The sequence below is a fragment of the Chaetodon trifascialis genome, chromosome 18, assembly GCF_039877785.1.
Source record: "Chaetodon trifascialis isolate fChaTrf1 chromosome 18, fChaTrf1.hap1, whole genome shotgun sequence".
Taxonomy (NCBI): Eukaryota; Metazoa; Chordata; class Actinopteri; order Chaetodontiformes; family Chaetodontidae; genus Chaetodon; species Chaetodon trifascialis.
In genome coordinates, this window is record NC_092073.1 from 13020022 (window position 1) to 13047705 (window position 27684).

Here is a 27684-nt window from a genome sequence, read left to right on the forward strand (position 1 = left end):
AAAACTTGTGCCACTCAGTGTTGATGTGAAGCTATTCTCGTCGACGTGCCCACCTTTGTTACAAAATGCACATCATGATACATCTGCGTCTCACCTTATATGGCCACTGAATCATCCGAGCAGCTTTGTACCTGTTGGTTCTGGCTGCGTCAAGGCACACCTTCGCTTGTACTTCTGTTTGAGACTCGCCAGAAAGGATTTGTCCCGACTGGCCTGAGTTTCTGAAATTGATAGAGATGTTCACGGGAAGATTCCACCTGAACACGAATCCTTATTTCTTCTTTCAGTTTAAATTCATAGATTTGAGTGTGTCGTTTAAAAGGAGATGGACCGTGAAGGTGATGTCATCCTGGGATATGTTCTTGGAAGTGGAGTACATGAGAACAGTCATGTTGATCTAACTTGGACATGTGGGCTCTCTGGTTCACAGCTGTAAAACAGACATTTAGACTGAAGTTCATTTAGATGCACACCTCCTTAAAAAAAAAAAAAAAAAAGCCACCTGTTCCCAGCTTTTACACTCTGACTTCCCACCAAGGGAGATACTGATTGTAGATACTGATGTTACTATCTAAAAATTAGTGTTTAATGGCAGTTTGCCGTTTAATGGCTCACCATCCAATGGCCTGTAGTGAAATTGCTGCTGCTTTGACCTTGCGGACGTTAGACTTGTTTGGTTTTTGACAAGTCACTATTTACTCTCCTTCAAAAAGTGACACTGAGGTCATTACCTTCAGTCATTATTGGTCACATGTGCATGGGCATGCACCTTACAAACACAAAACATGGAAAAACAAAAAGTAAAAGATTCATGAATGACTAGTTGCAACTAATATATATTTTATAAAGACAAACTCTTAAATGTAGTTGTAGTAGTAGACACTGAACACAAGAGTAAAGTCCATTGCATCAAATGCAGAGCTGTTTTACCACAACTTGGCATTTGTATCACATATTATAAGCCAAGTCAAGCTGTTATCACCTCAGCCAGTGCGCTGCACCGATCTGCAGAGCAGATGTGATACAGCGGGGGTGTGTTCTGTCCCCATTTGCGGGAATTATGATTAACAAACACCAGTGTCAGACACTGCTGTAGGGGAGAATAAAAAGGGACTTGAGAGGATGAGCCGAGCAGCCAACAGCAGTCTTTAACAGCAGAAGTCAAGGGCCTGGGTGTTAGACAGATAGCAGAGGTAAAAGGTTCATCTGAGTCTCAGTGCAGACTGCAGAGGTTGTTGAGTGCCTTCAAAGACTCTGAGCGTGATGTCATTTGTCTATTTTTGTTTTAAGTCTGGGCTCGGTAGAAACTACTTTTTTTATTGACATAAACCAAAGGTTTATTCTCCCAAATCACCGTCTTCCTCTGAAAGCACAAAGCTAAACACATCTATTATCCGCCAGCCTGCGAGCTGGATTTGCATTTTTTTGTAACTTGCATGTAACTCAACAAACAAGCCGTGTTTCACTCCAGGAATTTAGCGCTTGCAGATTCGGATTTGGAGTACACACAATGGACACTGTGCAAAACAGTGCTTTTCTTAGTGCCCTCTAAACGCCAATGCAAGTTCAGGTTGAAGCCACATTCCCAAAAAACACATCTGCTCAACACTTTTCCTCTTAATCTCTTCTTTTATTAGGCTGCTGTGATTTTACACACTGAAGCCTGTTCACACGTCTTGTGGAGTCCTGCGGTGTGAGTGAGTAAAGCTGTTAACCAGACCTCTGCAGCCTGCTCCTGCTCAGCTTTAGGCTAACAGCGCAAAGCTACATTTACCACTCCTGGTGGTGGAGCATTGTGGGTAATGTAGGCAATAGGTTCAAACAAGGTTTCTTTGTTCTTTTTGTTGCCCATTGTGAGCCCATCAGTGTCACAGTAGTGCAGCGCTAAACTGGTGGAGTACTCCTTTAAAGATATATCTAGAATTAAAATAATAATAATAAAAAAAAACAAGAGCCAAATTAGACTGGAGGTTTTAAAAAAAACATTTATTGTTATTTTCACGTTAATTGTGTGGAGGCATGTACATCATTCACAAAATAGGAACAGTAAAATTAATCAGACAAGAAAAATATATATGTAGTCCTCTTCATACATTATCAATATATATATATATATATACACATTGTAAAATAGGACATTGTAACAAAAAGAAACCAAAATGTCGCAATAAGCAAGTTATGATAGGCTACATCTGTAACGTGAATACAGACGTAAAATGTTTTAGTCTAGAAAAGAATTTTTTTTTAGATCCTTCCTCCGTTTTCACAGGAGTTTTTATGGCTTCATTTAGAAAGTGGAGACAAACCGGAGTAAAGCTAATTTAAAACATGACGCACCTGGCGATAGTTGAAAAACCCCAATGCCTGTTTTAACACCATAATCCCCGTTTTAACGGTTGAACACATTTTTACAGAAGTTAGGCGCCATGCTTTTGAGCATTAGTCAGACGTTATGTATGTACACACATGTAAAAATCTCATGGCTGCACAGAAGCGTTTCTCCCAACAAGACAATATTACAAAAGAACACTCAATTAAGCATTACAAAACACACACGCGCACTTCAGTCTCGAGGCCAAACAGCCCGCAGAGAGAATATAGGCAATTTGTAAAACAAGACGACAGGTCCAATGTTTCAGAATCAGTGGCCGTTGGTGACGAGTGGAACGAGCTGGGCTCTTTTTTTTTTGTCTTTTTTGTTAACTAAACGTTTGAGTGTGAGGTTTAGAAAAAGATCTACACACGATTGGCGCACAACCTTGGCCTGGATGATGTTAGTTGAATCAGCTAAACTGAGATCAAACCACAGTGCGATTCTGAGGCCGAGCCACCGTGAGCACAATCCATCCGATATCCTCCAATCAGCTTTTTGTAACGATAAAACGTAAACATAAAGTGTAAAGAGCGGCCTGTTATTAATGCTCCATCATTTGATCAGATGCCCTCGCTGTCTCGTCCTGGGGGGTACATTCAGCACAACTGTGACAACGATTACCAAGAAAACACACCGCACAACACCACTAACTCACTCTACACGATAGAAACAGCTGTAAACTTTTACATCAGCGGAGTCAGGTGGGATCTAGTTAGTCGGAGGCTCGTCCAGCAATAGGCGGGGATGTGATCAGGTAGAGCGATGACAGACATCAGGGATTTCCCTCCAGTGTGAATCGGAAAGTTGCATAAGTGACAAAATTCCTTGGAAAAGGATGTAACTCAGTCCTGAACAATTGTTATTTGGTTATACTGACAAAGTTGTCCATTCTTAAACACATGTTGTGATATGCATGAGTCATGAAATCCCATTCTGTCTTCCTTTACAGATTTTGTTAGACCCTCTGAGTCACCAGATGTTCAACCCTGATGCGAGCCAGTGTTAAGATTGAGCCAAGCTGAGGCTCCTTTGTTCAAGGTCACAACACTGAGCTGGCTCCCGAAGCACAGACTGAGTCGACAAAGTCGTTGACGCCTCTATTTTACAGTAGATCTGATGGGTTCAATCCACTTTCATTTCAAATTAAACACTGATGTTATCACAGGAAAATAATGCATATTAATGCCATCTTATAATAAGATTTAAATCTGAAGAAAGCTGCACTCGCAAATTAGACTGAAAGTGAACTGAGCCCTGAGCCACACAGCGATAAAGTTGAGAAAAATCTCCATCTAAATGAGGGCAGATAGCAGGAATGCTGTCGCCACCTGCCGGCCAGCACTGGTATTGCAAGGACATCACGGCCCACTACAGGCAGGAGGGACAGATGAGCCTTGCATAAAATGTTGCGCCACTACGATTGGTAGAAAGAATTTGGTTATGATGACATTGGCCAGTGAGGGTAAAGCTAGGATGTTGTAAACACTTCAGGTTCAGAGGTCAGAGCTCCTGACAGGTCAGCCCTTATTTGGCAATGAGTGTTAGTATCTTAGTAAAGGTTGAAGCTGTAGAAAAATCACTGATCAGCATATGACATAATTAATTGACTGCAAGAGAACAGGTAGTGACGGACGCCGCACATTGCACTGTGTGAAATATATCTCCCGGGTCAAACTGTCCATTTAAAAGCAGCATCTTTTAACACGAGTTGGCCACAAAAAACACATAAAGCTGATTCTTTTAGTTCCTGTTAGTTCTTAAAAAAAACATAAAAAGACTGCCACTTCAACTGTTAAACACATTCACACACGCCAACAATACGCCATAAATCACATGATCATTCAACATCCGTTATACCCGGGATGCTTTTTGGAGATGATTAAAAAAAAGCAGCACGCTGTTCGATGGACATTGATAATCTACAAAGTGCAAATGTGCCATCTTGTGCTCTGATATCCAAAACGCCATCCAAAACCCAGCTACAGTCGCCCCTGTGTTGCACGGGTTCAGTCCACTGAACCGCGCTGTAGAGTCCTCTGTAAGATAGTCCGGGTTTTGGTGGGAAACATCCATCTGAAAAGGTGCGGATCACAGATGCGCTCCAACGTTACGAGAGTTAAAAAGAAAAGGTCACACAGGTAAACCGATCCATCTCTGCGAGATATACTGCCTTTCTAAAAACATGAGATAGAGAAATGTTCAAAACAAAAAACAGCTCTTCACTGCAGCTCTGTGCCCAGAAAACGAGTCTTGGTGTGACCGGGAAGCTTTTGGCACAAAAGTTTTAAACATCAAAAGTAGCTCATACCCCCTCCAGGATTCTTCATTTTTCTCATCATCAAATGCTCAAGTTGTGGAAAAAAAACTAAACAACACAAGGAAATATGTATAGACTTGCATGTGTGACTGTTAGCATGTGTATGTGTGTGTGTGAGAGAGAGAGAGGGAACCAACTATCACATGTCCTGTGGGGGGGTGAGATTTGCACTGCATGCGAAAAATGCCATAAATGCATTAATGCACTGCGACGGGCAAAAGAAATGCATTTCCATAGTTACTCTGACGGGGTCTGTGGGGGTGAGGCTGCGCTGGGAGACTGTTGCCACGGTGACAAACTGTTGCGTTGCTTAAGGCATCGTATCAGATGACTGAGGAGCTCTTCCTGCGGCAGAGAGGAAACAAAACAAGGATGATTAGCTACATTACTGTTGATTACACTCAAAATTTACACAGTCGTGCGGAGCAGCACCAAAAATGAACCGTACCCAAACACAGGCCGGTTCACTCGTACTCACCTGGCTAGGACTCGCTCTCCATGGAGATTGTAATGGTTTCACTATCAGCTGTGAAGACAAACAGAGACAGGGCCTGTCTTGTTCAACTCTGCGAGCTGTATTTTATCTTTGCTAAATATAAATATCTGCATGTTGTGAACTCAGTGCCTAAGAGTCAAACATCCCGACGACCTCCAGGTGTGGTGAGGCAGATCTGACCACATTTCAATCACCTTGCATTAACATGTTCTTCCTTATCTGGACGACGTGTTGGGATACAGATCACGGTTTAATACCAGGTGTGAGTGGGGAGTGGGTCATCTGTATCAATTCTGTCTGTGAGACACCATCATCCCTGGTAGAGCTCACCTGATTTGAGGGTGTCATTAGCCAGATGGTCGCCGATGTTATTGGCATGCTGGTCGTTGTTCAGGAGGCGGTTCTGTGACTCGCTGAGGGGGCTCGCGGGGACATCAGCAGCACTGGAAGCATGCCCAACACATAAAACAACAAAATGATCAGTGCATCCACAACCCAGGTCCAAAACATAAATCCTTTTCAGAGCCAGGTGTCAAATAACATATCTTTTATTGCCTGCCCAAAGATTTATCACCTTTTACTGGGCTCTGGTTGCAGGGTCACTGTGGCCTGCTCTACATCGGCATTGACCAGCCGTGTCGGAAATGTCAGACCATCTCCCTGACTGTGGTAAACAGGACAGAGAAACTCAGGATCAGATGCATTTAAAAGCAGGAAAGCCACCATCAACTCATCCCTTTGCATGAAAACACCTGTGGCAGATATATAATCTGACTCCTTAAAGGATTTGCCTCCTTTACCTGGTGAAGACAGGCAGCAGCCAGTACTTCTTCTGGTCTCCAAAGACCTGAGCAATGTTCTTCCGGAAGCCCAGAGAGAAGCCGTTCTTATCGGAGCCTGTCCGAAAGACTGGTGCTCTGAATGCCTCTGCAGAGACGGAGGGACAGGAGTGGACAGAGAAGACAAACACAGACGCCGTGAAACAACCAACATAACAAATGTATCTACAATACTGCTGAAACCTCTGTTAATTTAACTGTTTGTTACCTATAGTGGACCTGTTCTTCCCTACAAGCCACAGGTGGTAGCTGAAGAGGGACAGAATACTGATGCAGAACATGGCCGCCACAAAAAAAAGGAACAAGACGTGGAATTTGGCGTGAGTGTCTGGCAGCTCATTCTGGGGGAAGAGAGGGGAGCAGAGGAGGAGGAGGAGGAGTCAACAACAAATTCATGTTAGAAGATATTTATGGAGAGAAAGAAGAGGGAGAACATGAAAAAGGAGAGTAATAGAGAAAGAGGGTCACGTGAACCACGTCACTGCAAGCACGTTATGGCAAAAACTGAGACAACAAAGGTGAGGCAGAGCAACACTAAACGCTTTGGAGGGCAGCTGGGTTACCTTTGGGCAGTTCTCTGCCGATTTCCTCCGGCAAAGCTTTAGTACAAACAGAAACAAGACTGGTTAGCAACACCAGGAGAGAACAGGTGGGAGGGGAGGAAGCACTTAGGAGTCAGCAGGCAAACCAATTCAAGGCCAAGTTGGGTGAAAGAGGGGGGAAAAAAATGAAAGAAAGCGAGTGGGTGAATGTACAAAGTGTGCCCAGAATGGAGCGAACAAAGGGATGAAAGAGAGACAGAGATGAGAGGAAATCGAAGTGGAACGGCTATGAAACAGAAAAAAAGAAAAGAAAAGGAGGAGGTGTTTTGCGACCGCATGAGTGGTGTGACTGATGCTTCTGATAGTGGAGGGGAGAAAGAAAAAGGGAGAGATGAGAGAACAATGATCCAGTGTCTGAGGACTGGGGATAACAGAGGGGGAAACAGAGGGAGAGGTCGGAGGGTGAAGGGTGAGGGAGGACAGAGAAAACAGAGGGGCAGCACAGCTCAGCACAGGAGAAGGCAGCACCATGCACAACCGACTCAGAGGATGCTCAGCCGACTCTGCATCCCCTGCAACATTCACTGCATGCTGAGTGTGAGCGCGTCGGCGCATCGTTACTCACTGTCCAGAACTTTATGAAATACTGCAGCACGGTGGCTGCAATGAACAAACAGTACACCAGCGAGTAGGCCAGGAAGAGGATGAAAAACTTGTAGTTGGAGAACCCTACGCAGTTGTTCACCCTGGAAAAGGCACAAACACAGAAAGGTCAGGTTTGACATCACTTCCTCCAAGAAGAAATCTTATCAGTGTGAACTTTAAGAAGAGGGAGGCTTTGTGTTGTGGTTACAGGGCATGAAAGCCACATCCATGCGGATATTTAAGTTGTTTTGGAACAGTTTAGGCAACGTCATGCTGGAGTTACAACAAATCTAGCTCAAGTATTTGTAAAATGAACAATGAGGTCTTCCACAGGTAAGAACACATGACAATAGCTGAATGAGATCAGAAATCAGTTTGCTCTTGGTTGTTATCATTTTACAGTATGAGGAACTTCTGACTATAAGATTTCTGTCTTTCGGAGCAGCTGATGGACCTGCTGCAAATATGTGTGGCATGAGGTGTGAGCCGGCTTAACTCAGGAGTAAAAGCGGGTTGCGCAGTGTTTCTCTTCTTACATACCAGGGACAATGGTGGTCCATCTTCAGCACACACCTGCCACACACAGCGAGAGGACAGAACAAAAAATGGAGACGTCATAAAAGTGTGAGAAAAGGCTGATATCGTTTTAAAGCGTGAGAGCGAGCAAAGGTTCGGCGATAAATTTGGTTTTCTTACCTGTCACACGCGGAGCAGTGATGACACCGGTCTGGCTTGATAACTTGACAGCGGTCACAGTAACGGATCGCTGCATCGAGTCAACACAACAGACATGTCGTCACCGGGCAGCTCCAGCACAGGGGCGATAACAGACACACTCACACACGTTAGACGTACCTCCGGCTCCTGTGCGGGTGTACAGAGGCAGACTGGTGGCAGCTCTCCACAGGATCTCTTGCTGGGACTCTGGCCTCTCCTCCTTCTCGTAGCGCTCCTTCTCAGCCTTGGGCAGGCAGAACTGGAGGGAAAAAAGATTTTAAGGCATCACTCAATTTGACTTTCTATCAACAGCAGGTTGCAGACATGCAGAGTGGGCTTGCTTTGGAGAATCAGGTTACTGTACCTCTTCGGAGGGTTTGGCTGGCTTGGTGAAGATAGTCTTCCAGTAAGACCATACGAACATGATGAAGGAGAGGTGGAAGAAGATCAGGTAGACAACTGGAGGGAAAACATTAAGGACCATTAAAAAGCTGATACAAGGAACTGCTGCTGTCACTTGAGAAATGTGGAAACACTGAACCATCTACATATTAAATCAAGCAGAGAGGAAAGCTAATGCTGAATGAGGAGCTTCCCTGCTCCAGGCAGACCGACCTCAGCACTTTGAGGCAGCGTGTTTTCTGAGCCAGCCTTTTTATTTTAGCTAAGTGTACAGAGCATATTTCACCGGACAGCAAACTGGCCCAGTTCTGTAAACGCCCATTCACAAAGTGTGAAATAAAGATTCTTTTGATTCCTCAAAGACACTTACTCTGCTCTCCTATACTTGTGATGGTGACTGTGGGAGGAAAAACAGAAAAAAAATGTTAGATAATGAAGAAAGTCATATCTATACAGTGACACACAGTGAAAACAGATCTGGGTTTTGCACTTGGGTTAAATCTAGTTGAGTGGTACAAATATCTGCTGCACAAAACCACGTTTATGTGTGCACATTTTCTCCAGCCGGCATAATCTAACCACAGGGTCCATTCAGTGGCTGCTCTGAGGCTTTCGGTCATGTGACACAAGCGTCTGCTGCAGATGGAGTTTGCTCAGTTGTAGTTTTCCAGTTTTGATCCCTCCTACACCTTGTGAGGAGACTGTTTTTCTAAACTACCGTTTCCTGGTTCAAGAATGAACTTTGAGTCTTGGGTTTTTGGGCCAATGTGGGAGAGGAAAGGTCCTTTGAGTGCTCAGAAAAATGGGTATTTGAATATCTGTGATTCAGAAATGGACGAGCTCCAGCTGGGTACCGTCAGGCCTGAAAATCCTTCAGATGAGAAGTGAAAATCAGTGCTCAGAGCTCATCAGCACAGTAAAACCACATGATCTGTATCATGGGGATCGCACTCAGATATTGCCTCATTTTATGAAAACACAAGTCAAACAATGGCTGGGAAATACTAATCAAGTGCTTTAGGATGGGATTGCCTGACACCAAATCAGTATGTGTGTGTGTGTGTGTGTGTGTGTGTGTGTGTGTGTGTGGAGGTGCACATTTGATATCCCTTATCAAAGTAGACCCTAACCTGGTGTGGTGGTATCTGTGATAGGAAAAGTTTGGTCATTCACAGTTCAGCAGACATACATTCATTTTCTCCCTCGGTTTAGCTACAAAGCTAGCAACATTTCCTCTCATTTTAATACAACGAACTACCGGAGCCAAGCTAATTACTGACAGTCTAGCTTGAGGGAAAGTATTCATGTGCTCTGCCAGCCAAACGGCGTTTACTTCGCGTTTTAATCCTCCGCGCAGACCCCATTCAGCTCGACAGCTAACAGCGCAGACGGGCAGCAAAATCACCAACACGGTCAAAGTTTTTCTCTGTCCAAAACCAATTCGCCAGAACATGGCAGCCCAAAGCGCCGGCAGCTAACATGTAATTAGCTGTATCTAGATTTGAACGGGCTTGCCAGCCCCATTGTTGAGCTGCAGTCCATTTACTTCCTGCTGGCCAGCAGCGGCGGTGTATTTGTGTGGACAGCGGAGTGAAAACAGCGGCGGTTCGAGGCTTTAAAGAGGCAGCTGACTGCGACAGGACGGATACTCACATATACACAGCTCCACCACGTAGGCGTAATACGACCAGCAGACGACCAGGGCGATAAAAATCACAGGTATCCATGCTAAACCCCGTTGACAGCATCTCAGTACGTGTGTAGGCGCCATCTTTCTCCCTCTACTGGGGGAAAGGGAGTGTCGGTGTGTGACGTCACTGGAGCGGAGGGAGCCCGGAGGAGGTGTTAAAATATTTTGGGGAATTAATTAAAGATATGGATTAAAATAAAGCCCGTTTATTAACATAAAGACAGTCTTTATACCGTTAAAATACAGGTAATAAACGCACATAAATTATGTCCGGTGAATGTTTTTGTTACTGCAAAATGTTGGGTCAGATTTTAAGTGAATTTTTTTGAAATTATTACAGAAAAATGCATACATTTTATTTAATGAGAGAAAACCTTCACGACTTTACATATTTGCTAAACTCCACAAAATGAAATACAGTATACACATACAATTTTTTTTTTTTAAATCATTGTATTATTTTGTATTCTGTGTTTTCTCTTTCGGGTTTGGGGGGGGGGGTCAGCGGGCGAGGGGCGGGGTACATCCTGGGCCGGTCGCCAGTCGATCGCAGGACAACACATAAGACAGACAAGGCCCCGCCCGGGGATCGAACCGGACACCTTCTTGCTGTGAGGCACGCGCACTACCTGCTGTGCCACCACGCTGCCCTATTCTGTGTTTTATTTTGCTCAAATATTTTCGTCCTTTTTAGCTTATGTTTCAAATCATATCATTTCGTTTTGCCCTATTTAACATTTATAAAAATGAGAAATGGAAATGGATTTTTTTTTTTATCAATAAAGTTTCTGACAAAAAGTGGTGTTATTCTAGACGAATTCCCAAAAGTTCTCAAAACCTGGATTCTTGGTATGACGCAGGAGCTGAATTTGCTCTGAAGTTCAGGAAGTTGCAGAGAGAAACTCGGAACCCGGAACCGTGATTTCATCTAGACTATGAACTTGCCTATGAAGTGACGTGGGGCGTTAATTCAGCTAAAGTTGAGGCTAAAAGCTGAAGAGGAGATTTCGCACAGAAACTGCCAAAATGACTCAAGTAGTGATGGACTTGGAGAAATACTTGTCGCGCATTGGGTTTGCGGGCCCAGCCGAGCCCAGCCTGGACACGCTGCGGTCGATTCACACCTGTCACCTGCGGTCGGTGCCGTTTGAAAACCTGACGGTGCACAGCGGCGGGTGGGTCGAGCTGGACCTTCCTCTCCTCTACGACAAGATCGTGAACCGTCGCCGAGGCGGCTTCTGCTTTGAGAACAATGGCCTCCTTTCGTGGCTGCTCGGCAAACTGGGCTTCAAGGTAACCCTGATGTCCGGCCAGGTAAAGAGTAAGCTCACCAGCCGGTACGGGCCACCTTTTGACCACGCGATCATCATGGTGAACCTCGATGGGCAGCGCTGGCTGTGCGACGTCGGGATCGGAGTTATGGGATTCACCACCCCCGTTTCACTGGAGACCAGTGCCCCCCAGGAGCAGGGCCACCGGGTGTACCGCATCAGAGAGGACACGGGGATGCTGTTTCTGGAGTGGCAGCGGGAGGAGAATCGAGGGCCGGATGGAGACTGGATAGAGATCTACAAGTTCACCCTTGAACCTCGGTGTTTGGAGGACTTCGCTGAGATGTCCCAGTACCATCAGAGCTCTCCATCCTCGCTCTTTTTCTGCAAGTCCTTATGCATGGTTTTAAAACCAGGCGGAAGGCTCACCTATGTTGGCCGCAGACTGACCAGCACCACATTTCCATCAGAGGAAACAGGGGGAGTGCTGCAACGCACAACCAGGGAACTCAAAGATGAGGAGATCCCGGATGTTCTGGCAGAGCAATTTGGAATTGTACTAAATGCTCCTCTCATACCAAAGGATGAGCCGATCGCACCTCCGCCAGTCATGTATTGATCCTGCTTCCACATATCTAAACGTCTCCAAAAAGGCAAAATGATGTGAAAAATTCATCAACCTTCTTCAGAGTTTAAAGATTTCACAGTCTTTAATTCATTCATTCAAGAAAACAAGACTTTTAAGTAATTTTTGACTCAGATCTGAATGAAGAACTGCTGTATGGTTCTGAGACTGATCTCATCTTTGAATGACACCTACACTTGTAAGGAACGCAATACTGTTATCAGATATTGGTCTGATATTAATACATGTAGCTGCGTCGGGTATACAGATCTATTCAATTCTCTGTTTAAGTCTATGAAAGAACTCATTAAATGTAACTTGGTGCGTGTGATCTCTTCTTGTAAATCATTTTGAGCTTCAATTCCTGCATGAAAGGTGCTCTGCAAATGAAGTTTATGATGATTATTATTAAACAATTTTGATTCCTGTTTATTTTGATGGTTTTGTTTTCTCCAAGTTTTTTCTGTTAAAAAAAAGACGTGTACATATATTTATATTGTGAGATTTTTTCTTTTACTACTGTTACAGTTCTTCTATTGTCGTATTTTTTTACTTATTTTCTTATTTTTATATTATTTACTTACTGTCATATTTTTAACTTTTTAATTGCTCCTTCTTGATAGATGTGTCATGCACCAACCTCACCAAAGCAAATTCCTCGTATGTGTAAAATCGTACTTGGCAATAAAGCTTTTTCTGATTCTGAGTCTGATTTTTCTGATTCTGGTTCCCAAATTCAGGTATCAGATCAGAACTGAAAAAACTGGACCAGTGCATTCCTACAACATATACAGGAATGTGCTCATCTAAAGAACACAGACAAAGAGAAACATAAATTGTCAGTTTGATTTAATAAATTATACATACACTTTTAAGATGTACAATGGTCATTGCATTAATCCACGTCCGTCTTTTTTTTTTTTTTTAAGACAAAGTCTGCGATCAAAGTATTTACACATGTACAATTATCAGGCAGCACTTTACAAAGCAAGGCATGAACGACAATACAAATGTTGAGTTTCAAATCAGACCTCTAACCCTCGCCCTCCTGCCTACTCCGTTCCTCTGAGGGGGATTTCCTCTGGTGTCCCAAGATTATAATACACTTCCCCACTCCCACCATTGATGGGGGTGAAAGGGAATTCAAGCAACTGAATGACATCCATCAAACCCACCAAGATCCACAGGAGATTCAAAAGGATTACGGTTCAAGGACTGAGTCGAAAATCAAAAAAAGGGTCAGGGAGGCAGGGTGTACGCAGGGTAACAGGTGCAAAAATGTGGCAACGGGTGACACAAAACTCTACTCTGCGATGGGGTTGGAGGGCGGGACAGAGCTTGCTCGTCCAGCTTTCCGTTCATAGTTGACAAGCCTCTGTCCAACCAGGTACCTGCAAAGAGAGAGATGATAGCGATACTCAGACTTTCCAGCACCGAGATGACATTTTTTCCTCTTTAATTTGCAGCCTTGGAACATGAATGAACTTAAAAAATAAGATTCTCGCTGCGTGGATCCACCCTGAAATCTGATGTGATGTATTTCTTTGTAGCATGTTTAACTATGCCTCTTACCTCCTGAAAACAGGTATTGCTTTGGATATGCAAACCAGGCTGTGAACAGGTGATTTTTGCTGTTCTGTTTTGTTGATGTTTTGTTTAATTTATCTATTTTCTTATCTATTCTGTATGTCAGTGTCACCTCTGCTGTGCCTGTGCACAGTGGATGTATAAAAAAACTTACTTGTCGTTCTTGATGTGTTCATAAAGGCGTTTAAACTGTCGGATCTGGAAGGACAGGATGCCGATAAGTGAGACCACCATCAAGAGGAAGGGGTAGATCCTCCTCTGCATTAGAATCTCCATCTCTGGAGTAACTCCTGTAAAGGTTACACATTGTTTCAGGGTGGTGCTCCAGTAGGTGAAATGAACAAATTGACAGGGACAGAGAACAAAATGTAAACTAACAGACTTTGTCATTGGTTTACATGTAGTCAGACACTCACCGACAGCAGGCACCACCCCTGCAGCGATCACATACGGCACACACAAAGACAACAGCAGCACTGAGATGACTGGAGCTGCCAGCTTACGGATGATGAACTGGAGATCAATGTTGCGAATCCCATTTGCATAAACCTAAAGGGAAAGTTTACAGTTGTTATATTGTACAGAAAATGACAACGTAGAGTTAAAAGTCATCTACAAAACAGCATCTATGGATGTGTAGGGATCTCTGGGCTCAGGGACACGGGAGCTTAAATCCTGGTTCTCCTGCTGAAGCGCAGACTAACCACTCAACTGCCCCGCTGCTCTTTTTATATACTGCATACAGAATATAAATAGACTCTCTTCACTGTGCAGAGTTTGACACAAGGAGGCCTTCGAGCATGATTTGTGACACCATCAACTCTCTGGAAGCTAATCATGGTCCAATATTTATATATTATGGAATTTTTAATGAGGGACATGAAGTAGGTGCCATTTTGAGGACTCGACGTGGTGATTCTACTTTTTGTTCTGCAAAATACACATCAGACACACATTTGACATTTTTATGTATGCCTGAGTACATGTGTGGAGGGGACCTTTGAATAATTTATTTAAAATGTAATAAAAATAATGTATTTCACCAGTCAGCTGGGAATGAACTGTTCAACACAAAAACAAGAGTCACTAGATGGCAGAAGGGTACTTTACAACAGCAGCCTGATTCTTCTCACCAGCAAAAAGCCACCGTGTCTCCTCTAAGGAAGGTGGCCCTGTGGCTAACCTGAACGTGAATATGTAACACAGGCTAGCCGAAACAGAAAATGCATGCTATGAGGTAGTTAAGTAAGATTTGTCAGCGGTGACATTGCTACATAAGCATGATAGTAACTGAAAGACCGTGAATTGTGTTCTGTCACAGAGGCGACATATAAGGTCCTTGTTTATGCAATGTCGCTGCAGCCGATTTGTGTGAAACACCACTACCGAGGATAAATGTCACCAGAGGAAACACTGAGGTAGCTGCTAGACAACCGTCGTGGTGGTGGACAGTGAGGGTCAATGTAGGAATTGGATACGTCTCTGACTCCAGCAGTGAAAACTGCAGCTGCAGGCTACCAGTAAGCTACGCTGTGTCGATTTTTTTTTTTTCCCTCTTTGGACACGCAACGGACGCACGCAGCAGGAGGGTGGAGAGAGACTACAAACAATTTCTTACAGCGGGTCAAAAGGAGAATACACAGCATCATAAGGTCATTATATGTTTAGCTAAAGTGTATGTAAATGTAAAACCCACCTGCTCAATAACAGTCTTCAGCCACCACTGAGGGCCCATGAGGGTGATGGCAGCAATGATTTTGGCATGGAGCACTCCAAGAGCCCAGTCCTATGCGTAACAGAGTTATCAGTGTGGATGAACATGGATACAAGCACTGGGAATTCTCATTATCAAACAGGGTGAAGGAACAATTTCAACACCAACACCAAAAGTCGTACCTGCCAAGGGTAGAAGAGGGGTGTCTGGTCCAGGGGTACCCTGAGAGGAGCCACAATGACCAGTTCAAACAGCAGACCCAGTAGCAGCGGGATGACTCCAGCAACCAGCAGAGCTACGACCAGGGTCTTCAGAATCTGCACAAATAAAGCAGCAGTATGGTAGTTTAAGTTTTATTCCCCTCTGATAGTGCCAGGTTTTGTCCTTCTTGGCACAACACTGTTGCAGCAGTGGCAGAGTTAATGACTTGAGTAAAAGCTACAGGGTTGGGATATTACTCCAAGGCAGCTGTGGGTACATCTGAGATATCGGCTAATGAGCTTGTAATAAGCAGCCAACCACTTAACAAAAACATCACATTCAGGTCCGGCTCGAGACAATCTAATTGCTGGACAGAGAGCAGTTAATTACCTCACCAATCTGCTGCCCAGTTTTGGTGTTTGGCAACAGCAGAGGCTGCTCGCAGAAACCTACCATGAGCGTCCACTCCTGGACTTTGTGCATGATGACGGTGCGTCCCTGGGGCATCCAGGCCAGCAGCACAGTGACTCCTCTGATAGACAGCCAGCAGACATACAGGCCGCAGGCTGCCGTATACAGCTCGTGGATTTTGGAGCTTCCTGTCCAGAAGGACATCAGCCAGCGCCCGGTGAACACTGAAAACACACACGTGACAAAACAAACATGACCACTTTTCAACTATTTCCAGCTGGACGGTGATCCTCAGGCCTGGGAGTAAAGTACTCTTTGAGCTCGGACTTCAAAAAGAACAGCAGATACAGGCATATATAATACGGTTTCACCCTTTAATTATGGTTTGGGTGTGGGCCTACAAAGTAGAAAATTGCTGGTTGTGCTTTATGCTCACCTGGTAGAGTTAGGCACACCAGACTGGCCACCAGCAGAGTGATGCACATGAATGCTATAAGCAGCACAATCTGGAGAAAAGACGACAAGTTTCAGAATAAAAGTGAATGAAGTGAAGTAATCAAGCTTGGACATGTTTGAATTGGATTCCCTTTTCTGTGAAACACTGTAGAAATGCATCTATGCTGTCCACAGCTGGTAAATGTAGGGCAATTCTAACAGTGCACAAGCAGAGCAAAAGGTTCATCATGGAGGAGGAGGGGTGTAATGAGAGGCAGTTGAGTTTTATGGCTTCAGATGTAGAGTAAGTGGTACCTACGATGTTGGCACAGTTCTACATGTGAGGAAAACCACAATTACTAGGTGGCCCTTGAATTTTATTTTCTTAATTTGAACAGAAACTTAGTGGAAGCAAAGCCTCTATTTTATACTACGTTCTATATGAACGACAACACATTCAGACACTGTTAACTTAATTTGGTGCATTACCACTTCAGAGTATGTTTGCTTTCAAAAACAGACGTATCTTAATTTGCATTTGCCTGGAAAACATTGAGTGCTAATTATAGCGTTCTCTACTGTCTTACTAAAACTGACTAGGCTGCCTTAAATACACATTGCAATTGTGGGTTTTTGCTGACAATAAAACCATGCTAACAACACTGGCAAAGTTCATATGTCATCTGGAATTCATGCAACTAAGAATTGCAAATTTAACAGAAAAAAATCAAATGTGAAGAAACTACACTCTAAAAAAACAACAAACAACATTCAGACTTTCTCACCCTGAATGGGAAGCGAAGGGGTCTGTGGTAAGGCTGGAATCCCACTGGTCCCCCTTGCTGCAGGATGGCCTGATGGGCCGCATGCAGCCCCTCGCCAACAGCTGGCGCAGGGTTGTTGTTGTTATTATGGTGACCAGGGGGAGGGTTGTTATTGTTGTTGTTGTTCACAGGCTGGTTGGCATCATTGTCCTCCTGCTCCCCGAGGAGGTAGGAGTGGAGGTCTCTGTGGGGGTTAAGATGTGTTTGGTTATAGACTGACAATCTGAGGAAAATCAGGGACTTAAGAAGAAAATGTGTGGTGAGGACTGAAAAAACAAAATGTGTTAAGGTGGACTCAAACTTATTGACTCACAATAAATATCCAGCACTGACTGTCCAGGCCCTGACCAGGCCTTTGAGCCACTGGCGAGTGTGTCCCTGCTCCAACAGAGCCGGCAGCACAACCTGAAGTAATAACAGCTCCAAAGACAGCTCGCTGACCGGAGCATCGCTGAGGGTACGGAGGTGGAAAGAGGTGGAGGTCAGAAAAAGCCATTTCAACAGCGTGAGCCAGGTCACTAACCACATAGTTACACAGAACAACTCTTGTGCTCAAGATTTCTGTTCAACTATATCTGAGCTCTCTTGTTCCTCTTGCTATTTTTAATCGGCCTTTCATGTTGGCGATGTGGTCAGTATTTCCTCTGTTGTGCTGTTGTAAGATGTTGTGGCCTGAAGAGGAGGCGGCTTCACACGACATTTCAGAGAGACAAAGCAGCAGCTTTCAGACCGTCTATTGCTCTGTGACGTATCATTTTGTTATGTCTGCTGGTTACCTGTAGAGCATGACGTTATATGGGAGGAAGGTGGGAAGCAGTAGTTTGATCAGCCTGATGGGAAGCCACAGCATCAGCAACACGATAGAGCCGAACACGACCACAGACAGGATGAACCGCCGAAGGTGTCTGTAGATGGGCAGGTGAATCATTTCCTGCACTGGGTTAAAATCTGGGTCATTGAGGTTTCTCAGAAACCACAGCACTCCCGGCCTCAGCACCTGATGGACAAGTTTCGAAACAAGTTAGAACAAGAGCTTTTTAAAATTAGGATTTCAGGTTGTCAGGATCTTACCTCTCTCAGTAGGAGGATGAAAGAAGCGAAGTAGAAGACGTAGACCATTCCCACAAGCCAGTGCAGAAACATGGTGGTACCAGGGGCTGATTTAAAACTCAACTCTCTGTCTTTCAGGGAGGCATCAAACATCTCCTACAGGGGGAAAAAGATGGCATTTAGACTGATTCATAATCAGTGTTGTGTTTTAGTCTTATTTCTAATCTTTTTAGATATTTCTGTCCTATTTCTTTTACATATTTATGACAACCTCTGACAACATCATCACAGCAGAGACCCAACTAGCTTTGTCAGAAGCTCAATTTAATTTGTGGGACAGACTGAAATGATAAATATAGCTCATTCCACGAAGTTCATTTTCAGGCCAATTAGATTCTTTTCACAGGTGAACAGCTGCAGAGCAGGAGGGACGTGGTTCCCTTCTGCTGCACACTGCTCCACCTGTTCTGAGGCGGGCTGATTGGCTCGGGACAGGTTTATGAAAACATACCCGCTGGTTTACACTAGCCCCTTTTATACAGCAGGTTCAAGGCGGGAATGTTGTACTGATATTCTGTCTCGCCGTTCTGTATAACACATACAAACATGAAATGGGTGGGTGTATTGTTGTTCCATCATTAAGCCCATAGCAGAGATAGTAATAGTGCCAAACGATGTCTATGTAAAATGCTGCTGTGTGACACATCACGCCTCTTTTGCTTGCCTAATGCCCACAAGCTATCTTAAACACTGGGACGGCCTTACGTCAGCGTGGTTTGGTCAGTGTAAAGACGGGTCTTCTTTATGGCGGTACTGCGGTATCTCTCTTTAAAAAGGGCCAAGCAGACTGGACCTCTACAACGCTTTTCTAGTCTGACTGACCACTTGCACACACATTCACACACACATGCACTGATGGCAGAGGCAACTATGCAAAGTGCCACCTGCTCATCAGGAGCGATAACCATCCACACACACTCATACACCAATGGCACAGCACTGAGAGCAGTTTGAGGTTCAGCATCTTGTCCAAGGACACTTCAACATGTAGAAAGAGTAGCGTCTGTGGGAAAGCTTAAGTGGGCACTGGAGGTGAAGAGGGACTTGGTTTAGCGTCAATGAATGAAACCTCACTGACACATGGGAACTTGCAGATATGGAAACCACAACGCAGAAGCATATGCAACTCACTCCAAATGTCCAACCCAGTTTGTGTTTCTGTTTTTCTGTGTTAATAAATGTATGAACCGTGTGATCAACAGCATCTGCTTCTGTTTCTGTGCCGAACAGCCCTGTTAAAAGCCACTTCAATGGCCCTGTGACAGATGCTTCTGCAGTGTAGAGAGCGCCACTCTCATTTCCACAAATTGTGTTAAAACAACACGTAAGCATCCACTGAAATGTCACAGCAAGATTAGCTGTCACCGACATGAGAGGAACCTTTTGAGGCTTGTAGAAAACACGGATACTGTTTCAGAAAAGCATGCGTCACTAAAAAACAACCCTCATCTGTGACTACATCAGCCAAGGATGAGACACAAAATGAACCTTATTACCATGAAGCTTAGTAATCTTAACATTAGAACACTTTAATAAAAACCAGAGAAGCTGGGGTTTTTAAACACAAGAATAAGACATATTCACAGATTAAAAGAGATGTATTGAACTCAATGAGAAGGAGAGCCTTACTAAAGAGCAGATGTCAAGCCACCAGCCGCAGATGAGTGGAAAAACACCAATCTCCACCACAACCAGCAGAGAGACCTGTAATGGGAGCAGAGATGTGTCTCAGTAACACTTTACACCATATGTAGCTACATTAACAACTCGATAAAAGCTCTATAAATACAGAAATATGAAACTTAATGCTACATTCAGCTTTTTAGTGGACTAAGTTTCACAAATTTATCTTTAGGTCACTGCAGTCAATCGGCTTCTGCGCACAATTGCAAAAAAAAACCTTCCTCAGTTTCAGTGTTGTGCTCAGGTCGTAAATGTCAGTATGTGAATATTTCTGTCTCTATTTCCAAGGACGGTGGCCACATGGGTTACACAAAGCAGAAATGCACTCAGAGGCGTTACCTTGACAACAATGTAGCAGACTCCCAGGAGACGTCGGGAGCGCTGGAACCTGACCAGAGCAGCCAGTCCCTGAGACAGCCGTTAAGGATCAACACTGCTTGCACATTTACACCCGCACAAGCCGAGCAGAACACATTTCACATGTCTGTCCTTGTAATATTGTGAGGCTACAGCAGATGGGATCATATCTGACATACAGCGGCGTGCAGGGGATTGATGGCAAAAGGATACATGGCAGAGGATGAGCGTCATGGCCAGAAGTATGTAGCCCACTATGGTTGTGATTAAGCCCTCGAAGTGGGAGGCTTGGACCTGAAGAAAAGCACACAGTTATCGCCGAGCAATTAATCACAGTTGGAGAGACGCAATACTGAATAATAATGCTGAGCTGATGAGAACAGTTCCTTACATATTCCTCAAAGCCAAGACCCACAACAGAGAAGTGCCCGATGTGGTAGGGACAAAATGCTGAATGAGGAAAAACAAGGAGACATTTATCCCACGGCGACTTAAAAACTAGGACAGAGAAATACAAGCAACTACAACTTCATTGCACTTTAATAAACGCAATGATAAATGTTTGTTTTAGTCTACTCACCAAATACCAGGATGAAGAGTGTGTTGAGAGACACTACCCAAAAAACATGCTCCTACAAGACAAAGACATAAGAGACTTACAAACTCATTGTACAAATCTGTGAAAAAGAAAAAGACAATTACAGACATAAAGACTTACCAAAAATACCAGTGAGCCATCCAGGCCAAGCATCTAAAGAAGGGAAATGGACGATTTTGAGTTTTTCAGGTGCATTGATGTGGAACACAAATAGACAGCCCTCTGATAGCAGTTTTCTAAATGGTGATGGGGCTGTTTGGAGATCAGTAATGTCATGCAGAGTTACCCTTTCCCAGGTGAGCTCCTCTGCCGCTCTGTCCCACTCCAGAGCGTTCCAATTCATGTCATCTACACAGAAAGATATCAGCTTATTACAATGCATCATATGGAGAAAGTAGAACGCTGGTATTGTGTTGGTCTGGTCGAATGTTTTCGAGTTGGCTTTGACTAACAGCACAGAAAAATAACACTTAAGGAGGCCGTTATTGTTACATTATTAATGCTGTTCTGGATAAATCTGTTAGCCCCAAATTGCAGAGCAACCTATTGTGAGAATTTTCCACTGCATTCATTTAGCTGCGGTGACACCCCATAGCTAGAATAATGCAGAATTCAATCACAATTCATTATCAGGCCATTCTGCCTCGTCTGCTGCAAAGTCAGACCATTAACCATGGTAAAACAAAACAAATCAGTCTGATATGAGTGCTACGGGTGGCATTTTGACACGTCGTTGTATTATTCTCAAATTAATTGTGATGCCTTGGCAAAATGATAAATGAGACCATTGTGGAAACTGTTTGTTTGCTCTAATGGCGGTGCAGTTTGTTCTAGTGTTTCTCAGTGCTTTCAGACTGCGTTTCCATAAACCCTGTTGGTGTCTGTCGTGAAAAGACGCTGCTCCAACAGCTCTCTTGTTTGTTGGAGATTTTGGAAACACTTGATTCATTGCGTTCAGCTCCATTTCACTTGAGCACAGACAGCACTTTCACAGTGTTTTGTGAGGATAAGCTATTAAATTTTGGAAAGTGACGCACTCCAGTCTATCTCCATAAAATCTGACCAGGCAGAACACAATGTGAAATGTGGTGGAATCACATGTGATGGAAAGCAATCAGTGTTTGCTTATGCGAGTACATGTCTTAAAATGAACTTATCTACTGATCACAACCATTACACAGCCTGACAACTCTTCTGACCAAAATCACACCAGTCAGAAAAAACTCATATTGTAATGAATTTACATTAATTCTAACACGAATCAAGATCAAATTCCAACCTTGTGCTCCATTGTTGGGGTCTGCATCTTCAGCTGCTGCTCCCTCCTCTTCTTCCAGCTCAGGGTCATCACCTTGTTCCGGGGGGACATCAGGGGGCTCAGGCTCCGCTTCATTCTGGGCTGGTGGATCAGCAGGGGCTGGCTGGGCTGCAGGGGGCTCATCCGCCGCTCCCTGGCCTGCTGCTTGTGCCTGAGGGCGAGGGGAGAGGATACATGGCTTTAATATGGGGAGATGACAGTAAGGGGATTTTGTGCGTATGTGTGATTAAGATTGGCTGTACAAGTATGTCAGGCAAGGATAGTGCCATGTGGATGCATGGGTTATGGTCGGATATGGAATCTAAATTATGCATATGAAGATAAAAGACACACAAAGAAAATGATGACATTCTCAGAAGGCAGTATCATTGAGCAATTATTCATTTTAATACTTTCCGCTTTTTTTAAATAGAAGAAATTACATGGCCTCATTGTCAATCAATCGAGAAGAGTACCTCATTAGCTTGTCCGGCTGCATTTGGCGGCGGTGGCTGGTGCTGCTCTAACCACTGGGGTGCGCCACCATGGACTATCTGTTCTCTGAGCCAGACCAGGCTAATAAATGCACACAGTGTGCAGGTGACCACAAAGCAGCCCTGTAGACAGTCTGCAAGCAGGTTCTCTCTGCGGGAGCACAAACACATGTATAAACATGCAAAAAACACTGGTATGGTCCTTTAAAAGTCAAGTACAACTGACTAGCATTCACTAAGTTCAGCATTAATTTTCCATGCTAGTGTGCGTAGCACTGGAGAATGATGGCATCATCACTCACGTAGAGAGCATGTCCAACGGCAGTGTCAAAAGTGAGCTCACAGAGCCGGTAAACAGACACTTGTAGATGCGACCTGAGACAGAGAGAGACCAGATAAATAAATTTGTCATTTTGCACATATTAAAGAAATTTAAGATGTTTCAAAAATGCTGCACGGCAACATCTTACATAATGTGTGAGAATTATGTGCGATAATCTAGCCAGTACTGAATGGGATTTCCATATCTTGGAGCACACACAGCCTGTTATGTTGTGGTGCTAAAGCTATAATTCCCTTGATCGTGCTAAACTGTAACGTGAGCTAAAACGTAAAGCTTATGTCATGGTCACTTCATAAATAGTGGTGTTGTGTGCTACACATGTGCCAGAAGTGAGACACTTTCTTTCACTAAGACTGAAACAGAACAGTGGATGTGGAGTTAATATGGTATAATGGTGTAATAAACATCTACTTTCACATCTATGAAACAAACAGAAAGGTGGAGGAGGTCACTGTGGTCTGCATTTGTTTCTACTTACATGCAGTGAGAGGAACCACCCCAAGCCATGCGAAGGCCACCAGTGTGTAATGAAACCAGTAGCGGATTGCCGTGCCCACACTGGTCAGCAGGCCGGCACAAATGTCCTGGATGGGCAGACGTGAGGGCATGTCTGGGGAGTAGACTGAAGAGGACGGAGGGAGAGAGTGAATTTGAGACATTTAAATGATCTTTCATGTGTGAAAAAAAAAGTTAAATATTATTCAACAAAACAAATGACTTTCAACAAATGAATAATCACATGCAAAAAGGACGGCTGCAAAAAAGGGCCATATGGCCCCATCTGCAAGGCTTGCTTAGGAAACTTGAAGCTGTTCAATATATTAAAGTTAATGATCCATCAATGTCACAAGCACTTACTTGGTGTGAAAGCAAATCTGTGCTTGCATAATTCACAGTACTCTTTCCTGCTGTGCTTCAGCCACTGGACCAAACTGTAAAGCAACATTTAGGAGGTCAAAAGAAGTACACGTTTCAACAACTTAAAAAAATGAGCTCCTTTATGTTGTTATGACATAATTTTGCATGACAGATACTGGAAAACTCAATATTCACATCTACAACTTGATCAGCCAAAATACACAATTGCAAAATCCTTAAATAAATATTTAAAATATAGATAGTCAATGTGTGGACATTGTCACTCTCTCTAATGGTCTCTATTCACAAGGACTTTTGTTTAACAATATTCAACCACACACTGGCACTAGAAACAACTCCTGTGTTGTCTATACTGTTGACCCAACATCATCTTTTTCATGGATACCACAAGACAATGATGTGATGAAGACACTTGCTCAGCTGAGATAACCTCTTCAAGAGCCAACAGACACTGACTGTCATGTTTCAGTCATAGTAAAACACTCACTCTCTGATAATGAGTTCACAAAACAGGGCGTATCAGTTATTACTTTGCTGGTGTGTGCTTGTATGTCACCCATAATTACAACATCCCAGTTTGTTGTGACATAGGCTAAACTCTGAGATCAACTACTGGGTTATGCAAGAGAGCCATTGCACCAGCTGCTTCCTATGCAAACGACGGCATTCAAGAGCTGTCAAATAGGGTACCAGGGTTATACTTAGACCTCACTTCACCTTATATGATACAGTATGATGTACCATAACTAAGCAAGGGTGTGACAGAAGAAAAAAATCCTTCCTAGCTTGTCAATGCAATTTATTTAGATGTACCAAGACTCGCATTATAGTTACACAACAGCTGGGATGTTTGTCACAATCTGACCATATCAACTAGCTGACCAACTCAAATTCAACACATTGTAGCACATAATTCTGGTGTACATCTGTAAAAAGAGTCATTTATGAAATAACCTAAAATTCCCTGATTTGCCAAAAGAATTCTGCATCTGTGACACATCGCTGACTGTGTCCATCTGAACAATGAAATTTCAGCCCAAAGAAGTATAGTGCCTCTGCTACCTGAGTGTTGCTGGGGGGGGGTTGTATGTATTTGATTTTTATCTAGTAAGTAACCACAAAGAAAGATGTGAACATAGCTAAGGTCAGCTGCAGCCTGCATACACTCAGCACAAATATACTATCCACAAACAATAGACTGTTATTCTAAACTTGTGAATGACTGTGAATGAATATGGATACAGACAGAGGTTCAACAGCTACCACAGAACAATCCAGACGTGGCCTCTGCTTCTGCCTGGGGATTTCCATCCACCTGACCCTCTTGTAACCAGTGACACTCACACACAGGACAGATGAGAACAAAGCAAAACCTCCAAAATACCTGCAAGGCCTGGTGTTCTTTTCACCAGGCTAATACCACACCTCAGGCCAGTAATCTGTGATACTGTTAAAGGTGGATGTAACAGAGGATGAACCTGTTCTGCATCCTTTCATGATTCTTCAATTACATTTATTATCAAGCCACCACTATAGGAATAACATGGTGCAACTTATGCACCAAGTACTTATCATCCTGAACTATAACAGTAATCCTCTTGTAATATTAGCATGCAAAACAACCTATGTAACACCGATTTCATTGAAGAAACCATGTATTCTCTTGGCTGACTTTCTTACAGACATTGTGCTTGTGTGCATAGAGCCAACAATCATGTTGGAAAAACTGGAAATATGTGGAACTTTCTATTGTCTTCTTTTAGAAACAATAAATTGTAATGTGTGCGTGTAGCACAGCACTATTTTGGTCATGCACAGGAACATCGGGTTAATTTCTGAGAGTATATCAGAGGACCTAGTGTTTTTTGGAGTGACAACAAGTGAACACAGTGTCCAACCTTAGCCTAATTGCTAACCGTGTCTATGCACATGTAAATGTTTAATTAGGGGGGGTTGCTGGGGAGGGGAGGTCTGGAGAGGACAGGGGAGGTCACATTAATGGCAGCTCAAGAGCCAAACACACTTACCATTCCTGGTGGATGAATTTGATACTGCCAGTGCAGACACAAGGGTGGTACAGGGGTTTGTCTGGGGTCCCCTCAGAGCGGCACACACGACAAATATCCGCTGCACACACACACAAACAAACAGACAAACACATATATGATATGACACCCGTCGCTAAAGGCCAAGCAAGGGGGACTGTGTTATGATCATAGACATGTCTTTTAAATGGGTCAATCAAGTAATGTTAGATACTAAGATAAGCCAAGTGGACATTTAAGTCGCGAGAAACGTTTTCTTATCTATATGGCCATACAACAAGAGACTGATGACATCACCAATAACTTCTCGTCCTTTCCTTCGCTTTCTACTACATTGCTGTTTAACAGCTCTCATATTGAGCTGGGCTCCATGATAACAACGTTTAGTAGCAGTCATCTCCCGTCTTGCTTAATACACACACTGCATTGAAAGGATTTTAAGCTCTGCTGTCCTGCTGATTTGATCACGAGCAGGCCGGCTCAGTGGCAGCCTTGGTTCCCCGTAATGCACTTACGAAGCTAACGCTAGTAAACAGCAACAACAAGCAAGAAGCGACGCCTTTGATTATTTACCTTCTTCGGCAGTATCCATGTTGTTCGCTAAGCACCGGTCACCGTTTCTTCCAGGAGTATGTTGTACAGCGAACCCATCCACGACACAGACAATATCGTTTAGCTAGCTAAGTTAAGCTAGCGAGACGAGTATATCCTTATGTGTCGGATGCATTGACAATCTTAAAATGGTTTCCCCACAGACTGACCACCAGCGTTTGCTTCGTCGTGTCCTCTCACATCCAGTCCGCGTTAGCGAATAAACAACAAGTTTTATTTTTACGGCGTGTTTTTACTGTAACACTAGACGTTGAAAACGTTACATCCTACGTGTTGCTGAAATGACAGTTTAAACCTGCGAGACAAATGGCTAGCTGAGCTGGCTAACGCATGCGCTAACGTCACTCCTAGCTCCTGTCACAACAGTTTTACTGTACCGCAACGGCTCAGGGTTTACGGTACGGGAACTTCCATGGTAACTGTCACGTGGTTAGTGAAGAGACAGCTATGTATTATATCTTTTAATGTCGGTTACGATAACATGATACAGAAACACAATCGAAATGTACGTCTGTACCTGCACTGCAGAAAATGTTCTTAAGTTCTTCGTTTTTTTAATTTCTAGAAAGTGTTTATTTAATATCCATCCAAATAAAACAGCGACACCTGCAGGGTATTGTATGAACAAACAACTTTTGTAGTATTGACTTGCACCGAGACTAGAGTTGAGACGAAGGCTGAGCACTTGGTCATGTTGTCAGAAATTTCTTACTTGGCTTGGGTATTTTAAAAACAATAACTCTTGAAATGTCAGTTCTTTGTTGAGAACTTAATTGTTCATTTATGACAATTTGCACCCAAAACTGCACAGTTACGTTAACTTAAAACGCAATTTGGGATTCATGTTTCTGCCCTTTGACCATTAACTTCTTACTAATTGCTACTTTATTTTACATTACTTTCAATTCGTGCCTCTAAACACAACTTATCTAAACGCAACAGATTATATTAATTATCTTCTGTTTTTTGGTGAATATCAATCCAACAGGTTACCTGCTTTTTCTTTGTTTTAATTCTAACACCATGGTGCTGGTGATACGTTCAAACACGAGAAAAGCCTCAGCGAGATATGTGCACATAATGACGTAGTTAGAGACATTAAAGATCGATAGTGTTTCTTGGTTGGAAAAGGAAAAGTTTGCAATGAAGTACATTGTTGTTTTTGTAAGAACGCAT

The 27684-nt window shown here is 43.5% G+C and overlaps 3 protein-coding genes across 4 annotated transcripts; 1 reads left to right on the top strand and 2 right to left on the bottom strand.

The window, feature by feature from the left end:
- Positions 1-1960: 1960 nt before the first annotated feature.
- zdhhc20b (zinc finger DHHC-type palmitoyltransferase 20b) lies at positions 1961-10112 on the bottom strand. 2 transcript variants are annotated; one of them, XM_070985533.1, is made up of 14 exons: positions 9986-10112; positions 8703-8729; positions 8295-8389; positions 8069-8189; positions 7910-7979; positions 7754-7786; positions 7194-7314; positions 6590-6625; positions 6235-6367; positions 5988-6114; positions 5762-5851; positions 5518-5630; positions 5170-5217; positions 1961-5036 (listed from the first exon to the last, which is right to left on the bottom strand). In XM_070985533.1, the coding sequence occupies exons 1-13, from the start codon at positions 10101-10103 to the stop codon at positions 5174-5176; spliced, it is 1128 nt and encodes a 375-aa protein (XP_070841634.1). In that variant the 5' UTR covers positions 10104-10112; the 3' UTR covers positions 1961-5036; positions 5170-5173. The 2 variants fall into 2 exon arrangements, with proteins under 2 accessions (XP_070841634.1, XP_070841635.1); XM_070985534.1 differs by lacking the exon at positions 6590-6625 and having other exon boundaries at positions 1962-5036.
- Positions 10113-11048: 936 nt separating this feature from the next.
- On the top strand, positions 11049-11935 carry LOC139347027 (arylamine N-acetyltransferase 2-like). The gene has a single exon (XM_070986447.1). It carries the CDS (start codon positions 11049-11051, stop codon positions 11910-11912), a length of 864 nt encoding a protein of 287 aa, XP_070842548.1. The 3' UTR covers positions 11913-11935.
- Positions 11936-12750: 815 nt separating this feature from the next.
- On the bottom strand, positions 12751-26878 carry LOC139346487 (E3 ubiquitin-protein ligase MARCHF6). The gene is made up of 25 exons (XM_070985532.1): positions 26470-26878; positions 25879-25978; positions 23831-23904; positions 23451-23594; positions 22932-23004; positions 22612-22780; positions 22118-22307; positions 21125-21186; positions 20959-20991; positions 20821-20872; positions 20632-20690; positions 20454-20534; positions 20223-20291; positions 19830-19904; positions 18162-18296; positions 17867-18087; positions 17404-17541; positions 17052-17274; positions 16268-16337; positions 15874-16055; positions 15402-15536; positions 15202-15291; positions 13922-14054; positions 13660-13795; positions 12751-13309 (listed from the first exon to the last, which is right to left on the bottom strand). The coding sequence occupies exons 1-25, from the start codon at positions 26486-26488 to the stop codon at positions 13222-13224; spliced, it is 2751 nt and encodes a 916-aa protein (XP_070841633.1). The 5' UTR covers positions 26489-26878; the 3' UTR covers positions 12751-13221.
- Between the last annotated feature and the right edge of the window lie 806 nt (positions 26879-27684).

Excerpts from the sequence above, each read along its gene's own strand:
- zdhhc20b (XM_070985533.1), bottom strand. The coding sequence starts at position 10,103 with ATGGCGCCTACACACGTACTGAGATGCTGTCAACGGGGTTTAGCATGG. Across the intron at positions 5,631-5,761 it reads CAACCAGAGCCCAGTAAAAG|TGCTGCTGATGTCCCCGCGA; the intron begins GTGATAAATCTT and ends GCATGCTTCCAG. Across the intron at positions 5,218-5,517 it reads TAATGACACCCTCAAATCAG|CTGATAGTGAAACCATTACA; the intron begins GTGAGCTCTACC and ends TTGTCTTCACAG.
- LOC139347027 (XM_070986447.1), top strand. The coding sequence starts at position 11,049 with ATGACTCAAGTAGTGATGGACTTGGAGAAATACTTGTCGCGCATTGGG.
- LOC139346487 (XM_070985532.1), bottom strand. Across the intron at positions 20,535-20,631 it reads GTCTTGGCTTTGAGGAATAT|GTCCAAGCCTCCCACTTCGA; the intron begins GTAAGGAACTGT and ends GCTTTTCTTCAG. Across the intron at positions 18,297-19,829 it reads GGCTTGACATCTGCTCTTTA|GAGATGTTTGATGCCTCCCT; the intron begins GTAAGGCTCTCC and ends TTCCCCCTGTAG.